Source organism: Notamacropus eugenii, chromosome 5 (genome assembly GCF_028372415.1).
Source record: "Notamacropus eugenii isolate mMacEug1 chromosome 5, mMacEug1.pri_v2, whole genome shotgun sequence".
NCBI classification, from domain to species: Eukaryota; Metazoa; Chordata; class Mammalia; order Diprotodontia; family Macropodidae; genus Notamacropus; species Notamacropus eugenii.
The window spans coordinates 46,320,027-46,340,547 of record NC_092876.1 but is presented as its reverse complement, the minus strand read 5'-3'; the positions used below and the strand labels follow the sequence as shown (position 1 = coordinate 46,340,547).

Here is a 20,521-nt window from a genome sequence, read left to right as displayed (position 1 = left end):
TTTCCAAGGAGGAAGAAGCTACCACTTCCCAAGGCAATTCATTCTACTTTGAGACTTCCCTAATTAGGAGGCTGTAGTATAGTGAAAAGAACACCGATTGTGGAGTCAGAGGATCTGAGTTCATATCCTGCCTGTGACACTGCTGTATGACCAGAGGCAGCCACTTAATGTCCCAGAGCCTCAGTTTCCTCAATTGTTAAATGAAAGAATTGAACTAGATAGCTTCTGGGGTCTCTTTTAGACCTAGGAAATGATAAGCCTCTGACCTGCCTCTGACCTTTTCTATGTGTATGACCTTAAGCATGTCACTTGACATCCACAGTCTTTGGATTTCTCCTCTGTAACATGAGGGCAGTGGCCTCTGAGGCTCCTTCCAGTTCCACAAGCCCAGAAAGTTAGCCTTCCATCAAGTCCAGATTTTGCCCCCTCCCAACCTCCACTCATTACCAATCGGGGACCAAACAGAAAAAGAGTAATTCCTCTTCCAACATGGTGGACTTTCAAGTATTTGAAAACAGTCATTATTTCCATACTAAGAGCAGGAGTGTCTAAGGACATGAGCACCATGCCAAGGGAGCGGGAGGAAACTAGGAGATGGGGAGGGGGAAGTGGATGTTGTCTTCAAGGAGATGAAGCCTCACCATGGGAGGAGGAACTGACCTATTTGCTGCTCCTCTCACGGATGCTCCACTTCACATCTCCATGGTTCTGAACTGGAGGTCATCCGTGCCTGGGGTGTTTTTCAGATTCCTTGAATCCCTGGCTTTCTTGAAGACTCAGGTCTAATGCCGCATCTTGCCAGAAGTCTTTTCTGCTCCCTTCCCTTCTCTCCACCTCCCCACTTCCATCTGCAAGTGTCTTCCCCTTTAAGGCTAATTCCTATCTGCTCTGTATATACCTTTCATTGGGTCCCTGTTCAGTTGTTTCAGTCTGACTCTTCATGACCCCATTTAGGGTTTTCTTGGCAAAGATATTGAAGTGGTTTGCATTTCCTACTCTGGCTCATTTTACAGATGAGGAAACTGAGGTATATGTTGTGAAGTGACTTGCCCAGGGTCACCTAGCTAATAAGTATCTGAGGCTGGATTTGAACTCAGATCTCCCTGACTTCAGACCTAGCACTTTATCTGAAGTCCCCTAGCCACATCCTAGATGCCTTTCATGATCTCATTTATTTACATGCTTGCTCCTTCATTGGAAGGTAAGTTCCTTGAGGGCAAGGACAAGTTTTGTTTTTTATTTGTATCTCTAAATCTTAGAAGAGTGCTTAGCACATTATTGATTGGACTTGTTAGGATTCTAGAGGGCAGAAGACCACTCAGTAGAGAATGCTACAAAAAGGCAGTGTATGTCTCAATAAAAGGAAGAGATTAAGCTCCCAGTGCTTTGGGACGTAATGGAATCCTCAGCTAGTCATCTTTCTCTGAGCCTCAGTTTCCTTAACTGTAAAATAAGAGTGTTGGATTAGATAACCCTTGCTCTCCCTTTCAGCTCTTGTATTTTGTGTTTGATGATTCTAGGCTTTTCAGATTCAACAAGACCAAGGAAGAGGGTGGGAAAAGGAGCCTTGAATGAGAAATTTTCCATTCTTTCTCTTCCTGACTATATTTCCTCTACCCCTAATATCTTACCTGAGGGAGGTAAGCTGCTATAATGGGGGTGGTGGTGGTGGTGGTGGTAGGCTCGAAGTGGTGGAGTGCAGGATTCCTGCTCTGGTGACGGTTTGGACTAGAGGGGGTTTTATCCATAGCTCCTGCCCCAGCCTGTCCCTACATGCTTTGGTGCTCAAAGGTCAAAGAACGCCACTATGTGTTGGAGCCCTTCATCAGCTCCTGCTGGTGCAGAACTGGTGGGGAGGTGGTAAAACCAGGGAGAAACAAAGACTCAGCCCTTGGAGAGGGAGAAAGGCATCAGGGGATGGGGGTGGGCAGGAATGTGTGGAAAGAGACAACTCTGGGCTAGGTTCTTGCCAAGTGAAATCAGTGTGATTCTGTGTGGAGGAAAGGAAGGGCTCAGAACAAGGCAGATGCGGAGCAAGAGTTTGGTCATCTCTACTGCCATGGAGATGGGGATGTGAAGCTGAAGGGTGTGATTGGGATGCGGGCCCCAGGGAGCCCTGCCTTCCCCTCCTCCCCAGCTCCCCCAGTCTCTGGGCATCTGTGTCTTTGCTAGCCGCCCACACAGATCGACTGGGAACCACTCCTGACGTCATCTCTCCCCCACAGAGAGCAACCGGGAGAGCTTCCACGGAGGCTCCAAAGCAGCTGCTTTCCCAGCAGTGCAGCGTGGAACTCAGCAGCATGAGCCTTGGAGAAGGTCCTACATGACCCTTGCTAGACCACACTCTCCTAGACTCGGTTTGCACTCCTGCACCGGGAGATCTTCACCTCCCACCAGGGAAGGCTCTCATTTTGAGAGCTGGGTCCTATTACCTCTGAGTGCCCACCAGCTAGTGCCAGGTGAATTCAGGCAGGGAGAGGGGAGGACAGAAAGTAAAAGGAGAATAGGGGAGGGAGGACATAGTCTCATTGAAGGCTGGTATGGGGTCTGGCCAGCTGTCTGGAGCAGTTTCCGCTTTCAGTCTCTGGCTGCCCACTAGCATCTGCAAAGGGTCCTGGGATGCAGCTCATTCTGGGGCCTCTGAGCTGAAGATGCTTGCTTTTAGTGGGGTCCCTTTGGGTTGTCAGTGGACAGTGGACAGGAAGCTTCTTTTTTCACTGGATCTGAGGGTCCTAGGAAGGAAGCTAGGCCTTCAAGTTCAAGTTCAAGACCCCTAATTTAGCAAATGGAAAACCAGACCAAGGAGGCTCAGCCGTGTGCCCAAGGGCATCCAAGCGGTTTCTCACAGAGCGGGATTTGAACCCAGGTTCTCAAGGCTCTTTCCATTGTCCCCTTCCTGGAAACTGGGAATTGGTTCAGAAGTGAGGCATGGTAGAAGAACCAGCCCTTCCCCTGTAGTCAGAGCATCTAAGGTCAAACCCCAGTTCTAGCACTTTGATGTGTCTGGAGGCGACTTTGAGCAGCTCTGCCTCACTTAAATCTGATTCCAGCACAAATCAAGACATCACCCGTGATGTCACTGGTTCTCTTTGGAAATGAAGTACAAATACCTACACCCCCAATGACAATCTAGGTGACCATGGGCAAGCTATATCACTTCCTTAGGCCTCAGTTTCCTTCTCTGCAAAAGGAGAGAGTTGGACTAGCTGGCCCCTGAGGTCCGTCTTAGCTCTCGGCTGTGCTCCTAGGAGGTCTAAGGAGTCCTGGGGACATGGGCCACCTCCTAGCTCCCCTGACCTTCACTAGCCCTGGCAAAGCTTTCCCTGGTCATAGGGAGTATGATGGAAGGCTATGGAGAGGCTCATAGTCTTTCCCTCCTCTCTGTCCTTCAGTTCTCACTGTTGACATCAGTGTAGGAGTATCTCAGAATCATAGAATTTATGAACTGGAAGCGATCTTAGCAGCCACCTTATTCTGACCCACACCTAAACAAAAATGTCCGTTTTCTTTTTCTTCACTTTTTTTGTCTCTTATTTTCTTTTGCAACATGGCAATGTTTTGTATGACTGTGCATGTATAATCCATGTTAAATTGCTTGCCTTCTCAAGGAGGGGTGAGGGGAGACGGAGAGAATTTGGAACTCAAAATTAAAAAAAAAAGGTTCAAAATTTTTTTATGTGTAATTTAGAAAAAAATAAATAAATCTCCATTCTAAGAAACCCAACAAGCAGTGATAACATCCAGCCTCTGGATGGAAGAAGACCTCCATGGCTGGGGGGAGGGTGGGAGGGGCAGCCCATTCCCCTATGAGACAGCCCTAATGGCTGGGTACATTTTTGTTACATCAAGCCTGAGTCTGCTTCACTATCACACCTACCCCTTGTTCCTGATTCTGTCCTTATGCCCAAACAAAATGAGTCTAATCTCCTTTCTTCATGACAGTTCTTCAAACACCTAAGACAGCTATCATGTCTCCCCCTCTGCCCACAAATCTCCTCCTTAAACTAAACATCTCATGTGACTGTAACTGATTCTCGTGTAATATGGACTCAAGACCTCCATCACTCAGCTAAGCTCCACGCCTTTGTTACATGCTAGGGTAGACCTGCCTCCAGGCTAAGTCCTCATTAGACAACACTACTTGACCAATAAATTTCCATCTTGTAAGATACAGACAGTCTGGCACAAGGGGATGAAGCTTAGAACTGGAGACTTGGAAGAGAACTTAGAGGTTGTCTTTCATCCAGTCTTTCCACTAAAGAAGGGATTCTACTGTACGGTATCTCTGATCACGTGGCTCCTCCTTGAACATTGGCTAGAGCAGGAGAACTGATAACTTTCCCAAGGCACTGTTAGACAGCTCTGAGCACTAGACAGTTTTGCCTCGTGCTGAGCCAAAATCTTTCTTCTTGTAATACGTCCCCATTGTCTCTAGCTCTGCTCTATGGAGACAAATTTATCCAGCTCCTCAATCTCTGTTGTCTTTCCCTATTGAAACGTACCTCCTGGAGGGGAGGGATCATCTTGCTTGCTTGCGTTTATATCCTTGGGGCTTAGCTCCGACAGGGACATAGTAAGCAAATCAGCATATAGAAGACGTTTTTGCAAACTTTAAAGACTATGTAAATGGTTGTTCTTATTATTTATTCATTCATCTGTTCACACAGAATAAATCTAATCTATCCTGCACATAGGGCAGCCAGGTGGTGTGGTAGATAGAGTGCCAGGCCTGGAGGCATGAATGTTAATATTCCTGAGTTCAAATCTGGCCTCAGACACTTCCTAGCTGTGCGACCCTGGCCAAGCCACTTCGCCTTGTTTATCTCAGTTTCCTCATCTGTATAATGAAATGGAGAAGGAAATGGCAGGTGCCTCCAGTATCTTTATCAAGAAAACCCAAAGGGGATCACAAAGAGTTGAATACACCTGAACAATGATTGAACAATCACAAATCCTGCAGATAGCATCTCTTCAGATATTTGAAGATAATGATCATGTTCTCTAGAAGTTGGAAAATCTGACTTTGCTTTCTCTGACTCTGAACGAGTCACTTACAAAATTGCGGAATCTCAGAGTTGGATGGATTTCAGGGGCCAACTCATCCAAGCCATCGCCCAAAGAAATGCCCACTCTGGTATCCTGATAGCCTCTGCCTGAAGACCTCCACTGAGGGAGAGTCCACCACTTCCTGACAAAGTCTGTTCCACCCTGGGATGACTCCAGTGGTTGAGAAGTTTTTCTGTGATCAAGATTTACTTTACACCTTTGGAACTCCCACCCAGTGCTCCTGGCTCTGTCCTCTGGGGCCATATAACCACTCCAATCTCTTTTCTACACGATGGCACTTCAAATATTTGAAGATTACCAACAAGTCCCTTTCAAGCCTTCTTTTCTTTAGGCTAAACATCCCTGGTCTTCTCACTGGATCCTCAGATTGATTGAATGTGAAGGAGCCCTTCACCACTGAGAGGCAGCTTGGCAGGGCAGGTCACTTCTTTCTGAGTCTGTAACAAGGGGTTAATAATAACATCTACTTCACAGGGCTGCCGAGGCACCAAGTAAATGAGATACTAAGTGTAAAGCATTCTACAAACCTTAAACTGCTTTATGAGTCATCATCATTATTATATTAGCCAATGCTGTAGCCTGTAGAGATGCCTTTGCATCTTGACTTTGCTATCTGCCATATCCTCTGAGCTCTGTGTCTTCTGAAAATTTGATGAGCGTGCATTTTATACCTTTATCCAAGTCACTGATAAAAATCTCATGGCCTGATCCCTGAGGCACTCCCCTAGAGACTTTCTGAGTTGATAAACAAGGAACATTTAATAACTGCTCTCTGGATCTGGTGACTTAGCTATTTCTAGATCCTCCCAATGTACTACCATCAAGTTTGTATCTACTTTTTTTTCTCAAAGAGGTTTTATTAGATGCTTTACTAGAACCTAAGTCAACTAAAGCTATTTACCTCCATCTATCATTCAAGCAGCATTATCAAAAAAGGAAATGAACTTGGTCAGGCATGATGTATTCTTGAAGAAATCTCACTTCCTTTTTAAAATCACTGCTTCCTTTTCTACAAGTTCACTAACCATCCCTTGGACACAGTGTTCTAGAATTTTGCCCAGAATAAAAGTAAAACTCAGTGATTTCAACTTTCCATGATCCATTTCCATCCACTGTTTGAAAATCAATACATACATCCTTCTTAACTCTTTCTCCACTACTTTGAAAGATCTCTGATAGGGGTTCCACTTCTTTCCATGCCCTAGGTAGGATAGCATGCGTTTATACCTGATGACTAAAACTCCTTAAGGGAAGCTAGATGTCCTTCCACTGTTTCCCCATTTATCTTAATCACTCTGGGTTTCTGTTTCCTCACCTATAAAATAAGAACTGGGGGAGTTGGACCAGAGAGATGATCTCTAAAGTTTCTTTCAGCTCCAAATCATAAACTCCTATGATCTATTCTCTAGGATAAGAATCTTCAGTTCTTTCTACCCATTTATAGATGAGATGGTCTCCAGTTCCTTCAGAATCCCCTGGTTTATTTCATCTAGAAGGCAACTAGAGGGCCCATTGGATAAAGAGAGCTGGACCTGGAGCCAAGAAGACCCAAGTTCAAATTTAGCCTTAGACACAGTAGCTGTCTCACCCTGGGCAAGTCACTTCACCTTTGTCTGTCTCAGTTTCCTCATTTATAAAATAGGGATGATAATAATAGTACACACTTTCCAGGATTGTTGTGAGAATTAAATGAGATAAAATTTGTAAAACACTTAGCATTGTACCTGGCCTGGTACATGGTAAGCATTTAATAAATACTTGTTCTCTCTCAAAGCCTCTTATTTGTCAATGACTCAGAATTGCCTAACCTTCTCGAACTGTGGTTTGACTAACCACAGCTGAGGATGGTAGCATTGCTGCTTCCCTCATTCAGCATATTAGACCTTTCTTGAGTCAGTTCGCATGAGATATGGCTCAGGGAAATTTCAATGGAAGGACCTTTGTTGTGGTAAGGAGGGGAGCAGAGTATGGCAGTGATGGACAGGGGCCCTGGATAAGTGAATATGTGTAGTTGGTCTCTGGCATGTGGCCCTGGGCAAGAGGGCTAAGCTGTGGCCTCTGGTATCTGGATCCCTCCATTTTCCCAACTCTAAATCACATGGCTCTGGCTCAGCTACCCACGGCACCAAGAAACTGGTGGAGGGTGCCACCTAGTGTTATGGTTGGAGAAGCCAACCTGAAGGATGGCAGTTAGACAAAAGGGTCTCTCTCCTGGTACCAGGCAGAATTGGCCTTGGGGAACTAGGCTGGGTTACATTTCAGCTGCCATCTCCTACCCAGTGTCTAGGAGAAGTCTGGAGAGGGTCCTCTCATTATTTCATTCTCTTCTGAGTTTTCCCAGAGGCTGCCTTTGGCTTTTCTTGGGCTGCTTCTCCAGGGACTCTAGTTTATATATATTTTGGCGCAGTAAGTGGCTGCTTATAAAGTGTGATTTTAGAGGGCTCCAAAGCAGGCTTCTGATTCAAGAGAGGAAACATAGCACATTGGAAAGACCACTGGATTTAGTCAGAAGACTGGAGACCATATCTTGGTTCTGCTAATTGTTAGCTGTGTGACCTTGGGCAAAAGTTCCCTTGGGTCTCAATTTTCTCATTTTTCTGAATGAAAGAGTCAGACTTTAGAATTTCTAAAATCCCTTCCAGGTCAAAATCCTATGATCCAAAATCTTAACTAGGCTATCTGTCATTCTTTGAAGGCAATGTCTCTAAAATCACTTCACTCCTGTAGCCTGTTAGCTAGAACCTTGGGAGACTCAGAAAGAGAGGGAAAGAGAGTAGGGATAGCAATGGGGACGAAGAGTGGAGGCCCTGATAGAGAAGGTAGGAGGCTGCCAAGGATGCACCTCACAGACTTAGTTGCTTTACTATAGTTTGCTTAGCTCTACCCAAAGAAGGAAGTCATTCCAGGTCTGGCTCTTCTCTCTGTCTCTCCCCCCTCCCCCCTTTCATTTCATGGGTATGTTAAGAACTTCCAGTGAGGAAACTCCCTCTATCAAAGCAGATCAGTATCTGCTTTGCATTTCAGTCTTAGGGAGTTGCCTGGGAGGTCCTGAAAGGTGAAATAATTTTCTCAGGATCACAAAGTCAATTGGTGTCAGAGGTAGATCTCCATCTGACACCAGCCCTGACAGAGCTAGAGTTCCTGCTGAGGAATTGCTCAGAGGGCTCTGGGTTCACTGTGGATCTTGGACAAGTTGATTTCCCTATCTCTGTGCCTCAGTTTTTTCATCTCTAAAATGAATGGACTGACCTAGATGATTTCCAAGGTCCTCTTCTGGTTTTAAATACTGTGATCTTACAAATGGCTCTTTTCTAAGTTCTTCACCTAAATTTCATTCTGATCAACAAGACCTTGGAGAGCGCCCTCCCCAGCCGGCCTTTGGCTTTGGTTGGTTCTGGTACACTTCCCTGAATTAGGTCCAGGCTGGGGAGGCTAAAAGGTACCCCATTGTACAGAAATGAGAGAGGAGGAGATGTGCAATTGAGAATTCTTTTTTATCTCCACCTTGATCTTAGACTAGGATTGGCAGCACTATAGTCAAAACATTGAGCTGAGAGTCAGAAGTCTTCCATCTATGGGGTTTGGAATGAAAGCTTGACCCTGAACTCTCCAAGATTCTGTGAGTTCTCTGTGGTCATTCTCTTAGGTCCCATGTGGAAGCATGCTTCTCTACCCTGTGACAAACATTATGAGCAGAGAGTATGTCTGACTGAGGTTGACTGGAAAAAAGCTATCATCGTAATTATTCTAGGTCTGGGAGGTCACTTAGAATATCCCATTCCCTCGACTGTTGATATTCCCATTCATCCTTCAGAGGCTGAGACCCTGAGGCCCCCTTTCATCAAAATTGTGTCTGATTTATAGGAGGACATTTTATCTGTCCCCTCCTCCCCCTCCTGCTCACATTAGAACAGCTCTGTGCTCCTAGCTCTGCTGCTGACTAGCATGACGATAGGCAGGCCATTTCATCTTTCAGGGCACTTATTTCCTCAACTGTAAAACGAGGGATTGGAGTTAATGATCTCAGGTTTCTTCCGATTTCAAATGTATATGCATTAATGAGTCTATAACAGCTCCACATTTCAAGGCCTGAGGAGCAGCTGAGGATAGGCATTACATGGTGTGCTCTTTGTAGGCTCTAGTCCAATGATGGATCTAGAACAATGATGATAATAATGGTTATGGAGTTTTAAGGTTTACAAAGTTCTTTCTACATGAGAAACCTGAAGTAGGTTATCATCCCCATTTTACAGATGAGCAAAATAAGACTCAGAGATATTCATGTCAAAGGACCTTAGAGATCATCTGGTTCAACCTCTTCATTTTACAGATGAGGAAACTAAGGCCCAGGGAGGTGCAGTGCTTTACTCAAGGTCCCATAGGTAGAAGGCAGAGGTGAAATTTGAACTCAGGTATTCCGTACCAGTTCTCTTTCCACTGTACCACATTGCTTCCCATATTGAAGGATACCACACTGATGATAAGGATCCATTATCTTATGATATCTATCCCAGTTGTCCTGGCTCTAGATCCAGGGCTCTTTCCATTTTTCCATGATTAACTCTTGTTCCTGCTGGATGATGGCTCCATGAAGATTTGAGGTGTATCAGAGAAATGGTTACAGAAGCAGTCTTCTCTAGAGGCTAGAGTGCTGACCTTGGAGTCAGGAAGACCTGCGTCAGATCCTAATGAGCTATGTGACCTTGGGTAAGCTTACTTTCCTTTTCAAGGCCTTAAGTTCTTCGTGTTTGAACTTTGCTGTTGCCATTTGAGTCCTGTTGACTCTTTGAGACCTCATTTGAGTTTTCCTTGGCAAAGATACTGGACTGGTTTGCCATTTCCTTCTGCAGTTCATTTTACAAATGAGGAAATTGAGGCAAATAGGGCAAAGTGACCTGCCCAGGGACTAGTAAGTGTCTGAGGCCAGATTTGAACTCAGGAAGTTGAGTGTTCTTGACTTCAGGTCAGTGCTCTAGGCACTATGGCACCCCTTGGCTGTCCTGTGAATTGAGTCAGATAGCTTCCAAGGTCCTTCCTTCCAACATTAAATCTATCTCCCTATGACCCTAAGAAAGGGACAAAGAGTCCTTGAGACATTAAGATTTGGGACAGGGATGAGGAAAAGGAGATGATGAGCACAAGGAAATAGGCAGGGTGGAGGAGTGTTGGTCTCTGCCTTCATAAAGCCCCACGCCATTTTCACCAAGAACAAAAACAGCCACCGCCCACCACCCACTGTTCCAAAGCCAGGACTAAAGCATCTGTCCTGATTGAGGGGATAAAGAATGGCAGTTCTGAAGAGAAATCTGGCACCTTTCCTGTGGAGATGTCCCCTCCCCCCACTAGCAGGATGGCTCGGGCTCCACCCATTCAGGTGGACGTCTCCATGGCAACAGAGGCTCAGCTGGACGATTTTCATTGGTGGTGAGCCCAGCGCCTTTCTTTGTCGTCTGCTCTGCAGGAGAGTCGCCCGTGTTCCATTGTGATAAGAAAAGATGAGAACGATTAAAGGGCATAGGAGGGGGTGGGGAGGGGCAGGGGCAGGGGATGAGAGAGCTTCCATCTGAAATGTCAGTTCTTGGAAATTTAAAAGTTCCATGTGCTCATATTAATCTGGGCCTGATTGTTTTATAGATGAGGAAACTGGGGCCAGGAAAGGTGACGCGATCTGCCTAAAGCCACACAAGTACTAAGAGGCAAAGCCAGAAACGGTTTTGATGGCTGAGATGAAGGTCCAGGGTTCACAATGCCCTTTTCTCTGTTCTTTCCATTTTGGAAAAAGTGGTGAATCAACCAATAACTCAGTGAAAACAGAGACAAAAGAAAGAAGGAGAAGGGAGGCGAGACATAAGGGAACCAGTGAGGAATGAAGGTGGCCATGCTGCTGAATGGTGTCACCTTAACTAGTCAGGCACCTCAGGGAGATGGTGAGGGGACAGATGGGGAGGAAAGGCTTGGCTCTGCCCACCCATGACCCTATCTCTGCAAATCCATTCCAGCAGGAAGCAGATTTGGGGATCTCCTAGTCTGGGAAAGGGTGTTATGGCTGACTCAATGACAGAAGTTATCTTTCCCGCTTCTAGGAGCCTGGGCAGTACAGCCTGAACCTCAGTAGACCACAGCAACAGAAGTTCCCAAGTCTGGGAGAGAGATCAAAGGGCGTGGTTTCCTTGGGGCCCAGTCTAGTGCTGGGCTGACTTTTGTTCTAGGGGAGGCAGCAAAGCCCTGTAGAAACTCCAGGAAGAAGGTGTCAGCCCCCTGGTATAACCATCAGGGTTGGTCTCTGGGGTTGAATGATAGGATTTAAAATTGGAAGGAACCTTAGCTCATTCTGTCAAACTCCCTCCTTTTACCTGAGGCTCCTATATCATATAGACAGATATCAATATTTTACTAGACACTAAACTGTAGTAAGAATACATGTGTTTTGACTCTTAAGTCCTTCTGCCTCTCCTGGGATTTCGTATCACCCACTGAGCGCAGCTTGTCCTAGAAATGATAGGTAGCATATTTCTTTAAACTAAAGTGATATTTAATAGGATTCCATGTTTCTCCTTCCCTTCTCTCTGCCCTTCTCTTTGTCCCCCATTGCCCCTTAAGATAACTGGAAACCTCCCAAAAACCTCCCAAAGTCCTGACATTCTAGGGTTGAAATACCTAGTTTTACCATCTCGAGGCCAAGCCCAGATTTGGAAAAGTCAATTTCCCATTTTCCTTGTTCCTATGCTGCCCTCTTGTGGCAAGCTGTAGATTTGACTTTTTCTGAATCAACCCAGTATCGCTTAGACTTGGATCAATAAAGGTGGCACCTGGGACTGAGAAGGGAGGAGACAATGGCAAAGTAAGGTTGAGAGGTAAGGGGACATGAAGAGGATCTACCCTTGTCACTCCTTTGTCTAGATCTTGAAGGCAGATCAGTAGACTTCCTCTACAGATGCCCAGTCAGGGGTCAGCTTCTGAGAGAGATACTGTGCCCTTTAACCTAAGTAATGACCTAAAGACACCTCTTAGGGGGGTGGTAACTAACATGGAATGAAAATGTTGTTCTGGGTCAAGGAGACCTCCACCCTCTCTCTCCCCACTCTCTTCTTAACCCCTTATAATCCAGCTTCTGAATTTCCCATTTCACCTAAACTGCTCTCTACAAAGTTACTAGTGATCTTCTTGCCAGCTCCAACAGCTTTTCATTCTCACTGACCTCTCTGCAGCCTTCAACACTGTTGGGCACTCTCCCGCTTGATCCTGTCTTCCCTCTAGGTTCTCTGGACACCACTCTCTCCTGGTTTTCCTAGTGTCTATCTGACCACTCCTTTGCTGGATCTTTCTCCAGACCACACTTTCTAACCATAGGTGTCTCTCAGACTTCTGGCTCAGGCCCTTTGCTCTTCTTCCTCTCTACTACTTCACTTGATAATCTCATCAGCTCCCATGGATTTAATGATGGTTTCTACCCTGATGGTTCTCAAATCTATCTTTCCTGCCCAACCTCTTTGCTGCCCTCCAGTCTCCCATATCCAACTACCTTTCAGACATCTCAAACTGGATGTCCAGTAGACATCTTCTACTTAAAATGTCCCAAACCAGAACTCATTATTTTCCCCCCTAATCCTCACCCCCATCCCCCAGCCCTGGGCAAACTTCCTTATCATTGTAGAGGGCAACACTGTCCTCCCAGTCCCTCTGGTTTGCAACATAGGAGTCATGCTGGATTCCTCACCCCCGCTCATAACTAAGCTATTGCCAAGGCCTGTCAATTTCACTTTTGCTGCATGTCTTCAATACTCTCTCCTCCGACCTTGTCCCCATCCTGGTGCTGACCCACATTACCTCACACCTGGACTATTTGGATAACTGCTGCTGGGTCTGCCTCCCTCAAGGCTCTCCCCACTCCAACAATTCAGTCACAAAATGATTCTCCTAAAGTATAGGTCTGACCATGTCATCCCTTACTCAATAATTTCTTAATAATTAAATAATTCCTGTCACCTCCAGGATCAAATACAAAATGCCCTTCATACCCCAGCCCCCTCCTCCTTTTCCAGTCTTCTTACATCTTACTCCCCAGTATATACTCTTCCATCTGGTGACACTGGCCTCCTAGCTGTTCCAGAAACAAGACATTCCATTTCTCCTTCAGGCATTTTCTCTGGTTGTCCCACGTTTCTGGAATGCTCTCCTTCCTCATCTTTGCTTCCTGACCTCCCTAGCTTCCTCTTAAGGAATTAAAATTCTCTTTTAGTGGAAGACCTCCTCAATCCCTCTTAATTCTAACTCCTTCCTTCTCTTCATCATTTCCTCTCCCCCTATGTAGAGCTTGCTTTGTATATATTTGTTTGCATACTGTCTTTAAACATTAGATTTTAATATAATTATATATATTATTACATATATAATATATAATTGTACAATGCAATTATATAGTATAATTACATTAGAGTGTAATTCTTGAGGGCAGGGGCTGTTTTCTGCTTCTATCTGTATTCCCAGTACTTAGTGCCTGGCACCTAGTAGGTACTTAATCAATATTTGTTGATGATGAGGTTATTGACAATAGTTACTACAGCAGGTATCCCATATTGGATTTGGACTTGCATTTGTATGAGGTTTGTAATTCAGTTGATATAAGGAAGACCTTGTGAGGAAGCCTCCCTCGAGGCTGATCAGCCCCTGCTTTGCAACATATACTTTCAATCTGGGGGTACTAAGAGGTGCTAAGTGTCCTGGGTAGGGTTGTTTTGCCAATAAATGTCAGGTAGGGCCTATACCTGAGATGCCTTGACTCTAAGACTGGTTATTTAACCATTGCCTTATTAGCATGAATGATGTATTAAAATAATAACTTAACATTCTCCCCCACTTCCTCAAGCAACAGCATGCCAGATGAGTGCCTTCCTGGTCTGGTCTTACCTTGTTCTCTCCCTAGATGAGGACTTATGGGGTGCCATGGTGTCTCCACACAGGACCTTCTTTTCTCATTACCCAGAATGCCAGATGACTCACAGCTCTGCCTCCTAACATCCCATACCCTCAGCCATTTGATTCCTTACCTTCTTACCATCTTTCCCAAATTATTGGATACTCTTCCCCAGGCCTATCATATACCCTATACCCACCAGGTTAGTGCCTTTGTGATTTGCTCTCACAGTAAGTAAAGGTTGAACGTTTCTTGGTGACCTCTTACTTGTACAGCTCTGGCCCACCTGCTCTGCTGCAGCTCCTAGTTAGTACATGAAGATGAACCAATTGGCCCCTAGGGCTGGGACCTGGGTCAGAGGGCTGGCATGATCCTGACCTGGAATGGCAAGCCTAAGCTTCTCCTGGTAGGTAGATCGACCTAGAGCAGGAGGGGACCTTGGAGGTCACTGAGCTTGGCCAACCTCTTCTTTCTCCAGAGGAAAGAGAGGCCTACAAAGGGGACATGACCTTCCCAAGGTGCTTACAGTGTGGTTACCACACAGGACTCAGAGTCAGGAAGACCTGGGCTCAAATCCTACCTTAGAAACATACATGCTGTGTCAGTTTGGGTAGGTCACTTCCTTTCTGCCCAAGGTTGGACAGGTAGTAAGGCCCAGGGGTGGGATTTGAACCCAGGCCATGAGAAAGATTTAGAGTTGAAAGGGACCTCAGAGAGAAAACTGAGGTCCAGAGAGGTCAAATCACTCCTCTCAAGATCATAGGCAGTCAATGTCAAGGTCAAAGGAAGGATATGAACCCTGATCCTCTGAGTCGAGAGTCAATGCCATTTATTTCCACTGTGCCAAGCTGCCTCCCTTTCATCACCATGAGGAAACTCCCAGTTTGGGAATTCACTCCATCAGTGCTGATTAAAACCAGCGTTTAATCAAGGCACTTTATGGCTTAGTAGCTATGTCCTATGGAGTTGCCTGAGGCACATGAGACATGAAGAACTTTGCCCATGGTCACACAGCTAATAAGGGTCTGAGGGAGGATTTGAACCCAGATCTTTCCGCTTCCAAGCCCAGCATTCTCTCCATTATCCCAAGCTCTTTTCTTTCAAGGCCAAAAGCCTGGTCTTGGGGAAAAAGAACTGCTCTGGGTTTCTGTTACTAACTGTCAGTGTGACTCTGGGCAAGTCATTTCTTCTACTTAGGCCCATTCCTTCTTCTGTAAAATGAAGGACTTAGACACCAACAGTGATCTCTGAGGATCCTTTTTGGTGTGTAGGGTTTCTCTGGCACTCTCTGTGCCCGCTAACACAAGCTGTGTGGTGACCTGGGCCATTTCCTTGTTGTCTTTATATCCCCAATACTCAGTGCAGTGCCTTGTACGTAGGGTGTGGTTAATTGATTCTTGCCCGTTAATGCTACTTTAATAAATGTTGAACTGAATTGATATGGCCTGAATTAGGATTACCTGAATTTGGATGACTCGAAGTGACTCAATGGATCACCCAGTACTGAAAGCAAGATCTAAGTTCAGTGGTTTATGCCCTGTCTGACCCTGGACAAATCACCTGACTGTTGTCTACCTCAGTTTCCCCATCTGTAAAACTGGATAGCAGAACCTCCCTCCCAGGGTTATTTATGAGGGGAAAAAGAGATATTTGTGAAATTCTTTGCAAATCTTAAAGTGTGAGGTAAATGCTAACTCTTATTAAATCCTGCCTTAGACATTTGTTAGTGGTGTGACCCTGGGCAAGTCTGCCTGCCTCAATTTCCTCACCTGTAAAATGGAGATGATAACAGCACCTACCTCCTCCTGGTGTTGTGAGGATGGAATGAGATAACATATATAAAACACTTTGCAAACCTTAGAGCACTGTATAAAGGCTATCGTTATGAGCAGAAGTAGGTTAGCCCTGATGGGTGCGTATCTCATCAAACCAAACCCTTCTGACCTTTCATTCTGATGAGGATGTATGTGCAGGTATTAGCCAATCAGGATCGCGAAGGCAGGGCGGTCTACAGTACCATTTTGAGAAGCACCGCTTGGGAGAGACAGAAGCACTTTTGGATCTATACCTTCCTCAGATATAGATCTTCATAATCAAGAGAAGGCAATTAATTACATGCAAATGATCTTGACGCCCTTGTATGTGCACAATGACAGATGGCCCCGCTGGTGGCGCTGGTTGGCAAGGAAGCGCCAGCAGCTTACCTCTGGGTAAGACCACTCTGGGGAGTAGTCGGTCACCATGAAGACTCGCCCACTCTGCTGCAGCAATCCCAGGGCGCTCTGGGCTGCGGTGGCCGCAGAGACCACCTCAGCCACGTGCATGTAGGCCATGGTGCCAGCCCCGCCTTCGGCGCTGCCCAGTTGCATGCCGCCCTGCTGGGGGCTGCAGCAGGGGATGCACATTTCGGCCTGGCTGAAGGAGGCGCGGTTGCCGTCTTCGGCCTGTGAGAGCCCTGCACCGTCCCCCGACACGAGCTGGTGTCCGTAAATAGTATTGCTGCCCCCTTCCACCGAGATGAAGTCGTTGATCAGGTCGGAGAACTGGTTGCTGAAGGAGATATCAAAGTGGTCCAGGCTCAATTCCATGTTGGAAGAGTTATGGAGGCTGTGGTGGGCCACGGGATAGAGCCCCTGGACCATGTTCCCTTGGAGGATGGGGATGCTGCCCCCGTTCCGGATGCTCCCGTTGCTCTCGGGCTGCATGTAGTGTTCGGAGCTACAGCTCTGCAGTTCCCCAGACTTGAGCAGGTTCTCACCCCCTTCGGCGGGTTGAGAGGTCTCCATGGGAACTTCTGCCTCAGTGGTGATGGTCTGGAAATTAGCCTGGAACTGCATGAGCTGGAGGGAGGACGTGGACTCTATCCGGGTCTCTACAGAACCGTTGCAATTGGAGGGGGTCGGAGGGGCCTCTGTCTTCACGGTAGCCATCCCTAACGGCACAAAAGAACTACCCGAATCGTTGAGATTAGTGTGGGTGCTCTGTTCTAGGGGGATAGGTTTGCTGGCATCCTGCAGAAAGAAGCTAGGGGAAGGGGTCTGGTGGACGTGGGGGCTGTGGACAGTCTGGCTGAAACTAGAAGCATAGTCCTTGTTGGAGTCTATAGCACTGAAGTCCATTTGCTCCAGGGTGGTACTTGGACTGAGTCCCCCACCGGACGGGAGCAGGCTGGAACCAGCGGACAGGGTGAGGGAGTTAGATGTGCTAGAGGAGGAATACGCTTCTTTGGACATCTGCTGCTCAAAGGATGTGTCCTCGGTCTTGATTTCTTTTGTGAGGGCTGCACTGAAGCTAAAGCTGACCCGCTCAGCCGTGGGTGACTGCCTCATGTTGGTGCCCATCGTCTCTGCTTTCAGTCCCCCACCCCCGTAGGTCTGTCCCTGTTTGGGGTTGTTGAGAAAACAGTCCGGGTCAAAGTTCATGGTGGTTTCTGGGATCTTGCGGCTCCCGTCGAGGGTGGTGGAAAGCACCAGCTCTTCAGACACGTTAGTGGGCAACATTGACAAACCCTCCGCACTCCCTGTGGCTGGGAAGGCGAATTTGTGCCCGTCGGAGCTCACCGCCAGGACGAGGCCCTGGGCGGCTGCGTCTGAGGAGAGCAGGTGTTGGTTGGGACCAGCTGTGGGGGACATGGTATATACTGCCTCATTGGTCACCTCTGACATGAACACAGTGGCACTCTGGGACAAGCTCCCCATCACAGAGGCCACCGCCATGCTGGACACCCCTGTGACCACTGGGCTGTCGGCCATATCTGGGTCACTGTTCAGGCCACTGCTGATGGACACGGGAGAATTCTGGGTTGTGTCGGGGACCTCCACCTGATTGGTGGAGGACACCTCGGTGCTGTTCTGATGCAGCAGCACAGGCTTCGCCACTTTGCCGTTCCTCTTCTCCCGGCTGGAGGCCTTGCCGTGACTGTGCTCATTCTTGCCTTCGGAGACATCATTATTTTGTACCTCTGAGTGAGTGCTGTACCCACCTGTCCGTGGTTCGACCTTTGGTGATATGATGCGATGCTTGGCACTGTTACACTTGTGATGCACACTGCTACCTGCTCCTGTGGCCAAGAGAAACACAAGACACGCACATGCACACACGCAGGCGGGCACACATGCGCGCGCACACACACACACACACACACACACACACACAAGAAAGAGTTAGAGTTGGACCTGTGCTGGGCACTGGGCACTGAATAACACTGACTTGTTTGCCTGGCCAAAAAACCCTGAACAAACACATCAAAAACCCAACCTTATTCCACAAAGAGACAAGGCATATGGAAACCTGAATAAATCATCACCCCAAACCAGACCATGACTGTCTAGTTCAGATTGGTGAGCCCAGGATGGGCTTCATGTCTTTGGGGCTGAAGTTTTATCAGAGGACATGAATTGAGTTCATTCTAAATCTGTAGTCTATCATTCTAGGGTCTGGCCTCAGTTTACCTTTCTGTTCTTTATCCCCTTCATGTCCTACACATTACAACCAAGCTGAACTTCTGTTTCCTCAACATAGTCTCCAAATTCTCAACTCTGCCCTTTCACTCATGATATTTTTTGGTCTGGAATGTCCTCCGCCATCTTTACTTGTTACAATACTGCACATTCTTGAAGCTCACAAGCAAACAAAGGGGGGAAAAGTCCATCCTTTCTAAGCTTATAGACTATCCTTTATAGATCTTTCTCCAAGGGCTTTGTGCCCAGCAGGCCGGGGTGACTCCTCTCTCTCATCCCAGCTCCATGGTTATTTTTCATCCATTAGACGTAGCCATTGTTTTTGATAAAAGGGAAAATTCTCCCATGATGCCATCACAAGTATTCCCCATTGAGAATCTTAAATTCACAAAGACTTAATAGAGTAGAGACATGACCCTTTAATGATAATATCTAATTAAGGAACTGAAGGGAGTGGGGCAATCTCATCCCAGGGAGCAAATAAGACGATTAGGAGAGCAGACACATTAGGCTCCAAGTTAAGGGGGCCTCTGGATCTTTGAACTCAAAGGAGGTTAAAGTAGAGGATGAGTTTATCAGTCCAGTGGAGTGGGGGACCCTGAGTTCACTCTAAGGAGCCCTGGGTCTGGAGGTCAGGTCTCTTGCTGATTTGTGTGCATGTGAATCAGAGCAGAATACGGTCTGGGCAAGACTGACTTCTTTTATCCATCCTGCCACTGTCTCTGTCCCTTCGCACTTCTCAGGGGACAATTTGGATGAGCTTTGCAGGGTCTCATTCAGCTTGTTATTCCCCTAAAGCCCCTCCCCCCCGAGAAGCCTTTGTTAGGTTGGAGATGGATAATTGTCTCTGTTTTCTTTCTGACTTGTCTCCATGGGACACCTTGTGTGGTTTGATCACTAATTCCAAATCAATGACACACACAGAGGTGAGAATACTCTTGTCAGAGGTCAAGGGGAGGACCAGATGCCCACCTAGTCCCTGGTCAGCTAGGAAGAGCCAAGCACCTCCCTGAGACTGGTGCCCTTCTCTTGCATGGTTCCTCTTCCCCCTGCCCACTGCCAATCCTGGTGCCAACTCACCCAAGTTGCCAGTGCAGAGGCAGTTGTGTGTCCGAGGCTGGGGCTTGGTCTGGTGACTGTCCAGGATCTGCTGCACCAGCTGCTCCACTGAGAAACCAGAGCTGCTGTTCCCGTTGCTGCATGTCCACTTGATGCCATGGACTGTGGAGAGAGAAGAAGACATCTCTCATCAGAGGCCACCTAGCCTCCACCCAGGGGGCGGCCATCGCTCTTTTCAGGTGGCCAGATCTGTAGGTGAAGAGAATGGTATGAAGAGGGGAATAGGAAGGAGGGAAAGACAGACACATTATCTGAATGGGTGGACCTCCAGTGTGATGGGGGCAGGTGACATAGGCAGGCTCTCTAGGGATCTCTGTGTATCTGATACTTCCCCACCAAATGCCCTGCTTTCTTGTTTCTGTCTCTCATTCTTTGGTGTCTGTCTCTCCTAGCACTCTCTCTCTGTCTCTGTCTCTGTCTGTTTCTCTGTCTCTCTGTCTCTCTTTCTCTGTCTCTCTCTCTGTCTCTCTCTGTCTCTGTCTCTGTCTGTCTGTCTGTCTGTCTCTCTCTCTGTCTCTCTCTGTCTCTGTCTCTCTCTCTGTCTCTCTCTGTCTCTCTGTCTCTCTGTCTCTCTCTCTCTCTCTCTGTCTCTCTCTCTCTCTCTTTCTCTCTGTCTCTCTCTCTCTCCTCTCTCTGTCTCTGTCACTATCTCCTTCTCTTCCCCCTCCCTCCTCCCTCTCTCCTCCTGCCTTCTCCTTTTCTTTTTCTTGATGATGTCATTTTTTCCTCCCCTTTTCCCTTCTTCATTGTCAATGGGATTTCTCAGTCCAGTAAATACAACCAAGAGTTTGGGTGACTTAGGGAGAAGGGGTTCTCAGGGCCTTCATCCTATCAGACCTGTTAGATCTCTTAGTCCCTAGGCTTAGAGACCACATTTTGTGCTGGTGTCTCATCCCCCTAGTAAATTATAAGTTCTAGGAGAGCAGGACCTTTGTGATGCCTCATTTGTATCTCCTCCTGC

The 20,521-nt window shown here is 46.9% G+C and overlaps 1 protein-coding gene and 1 long non-coding RNA gene across 2 annotated transcripts in view; one reads left to right on the top strand and one right to left on the bottom strand.

Moving 5' to 3' along the window:
* LOC140504140 (calmodulin-binding transcription activator 1-like) overlaps positions 1-20,521 on the bottom strand; it is a 1,000,289-nt gene that overhangs the window by 114,932 nt on the left and 864,836 nt on the right. Inside the window, exons 6-7 of the mRNA XM_072608745.1 lie at positions 19,522-19,662; positions 16,186-18,041 (exon numbers count right to left, since the gene is read on the bottom strand). Coding sequence (XP_072464846.1) covers positions 16,186-18,041; positions 19,522-19,662 — 1,997 coding nt within the window. The remainder of the gene's footprint in view (positions 1-16,185; positions 18,042-19,521; positions 19,663-20,521) is intronic.
* Positions 1-20,521, top strand: part of LOC140504142 (uncharacterized) — a 143,178-nt gene that overhangs the window by 108,017 nt on the left and 14,640 nt on the right. The window lies entirely within an intron of this gene.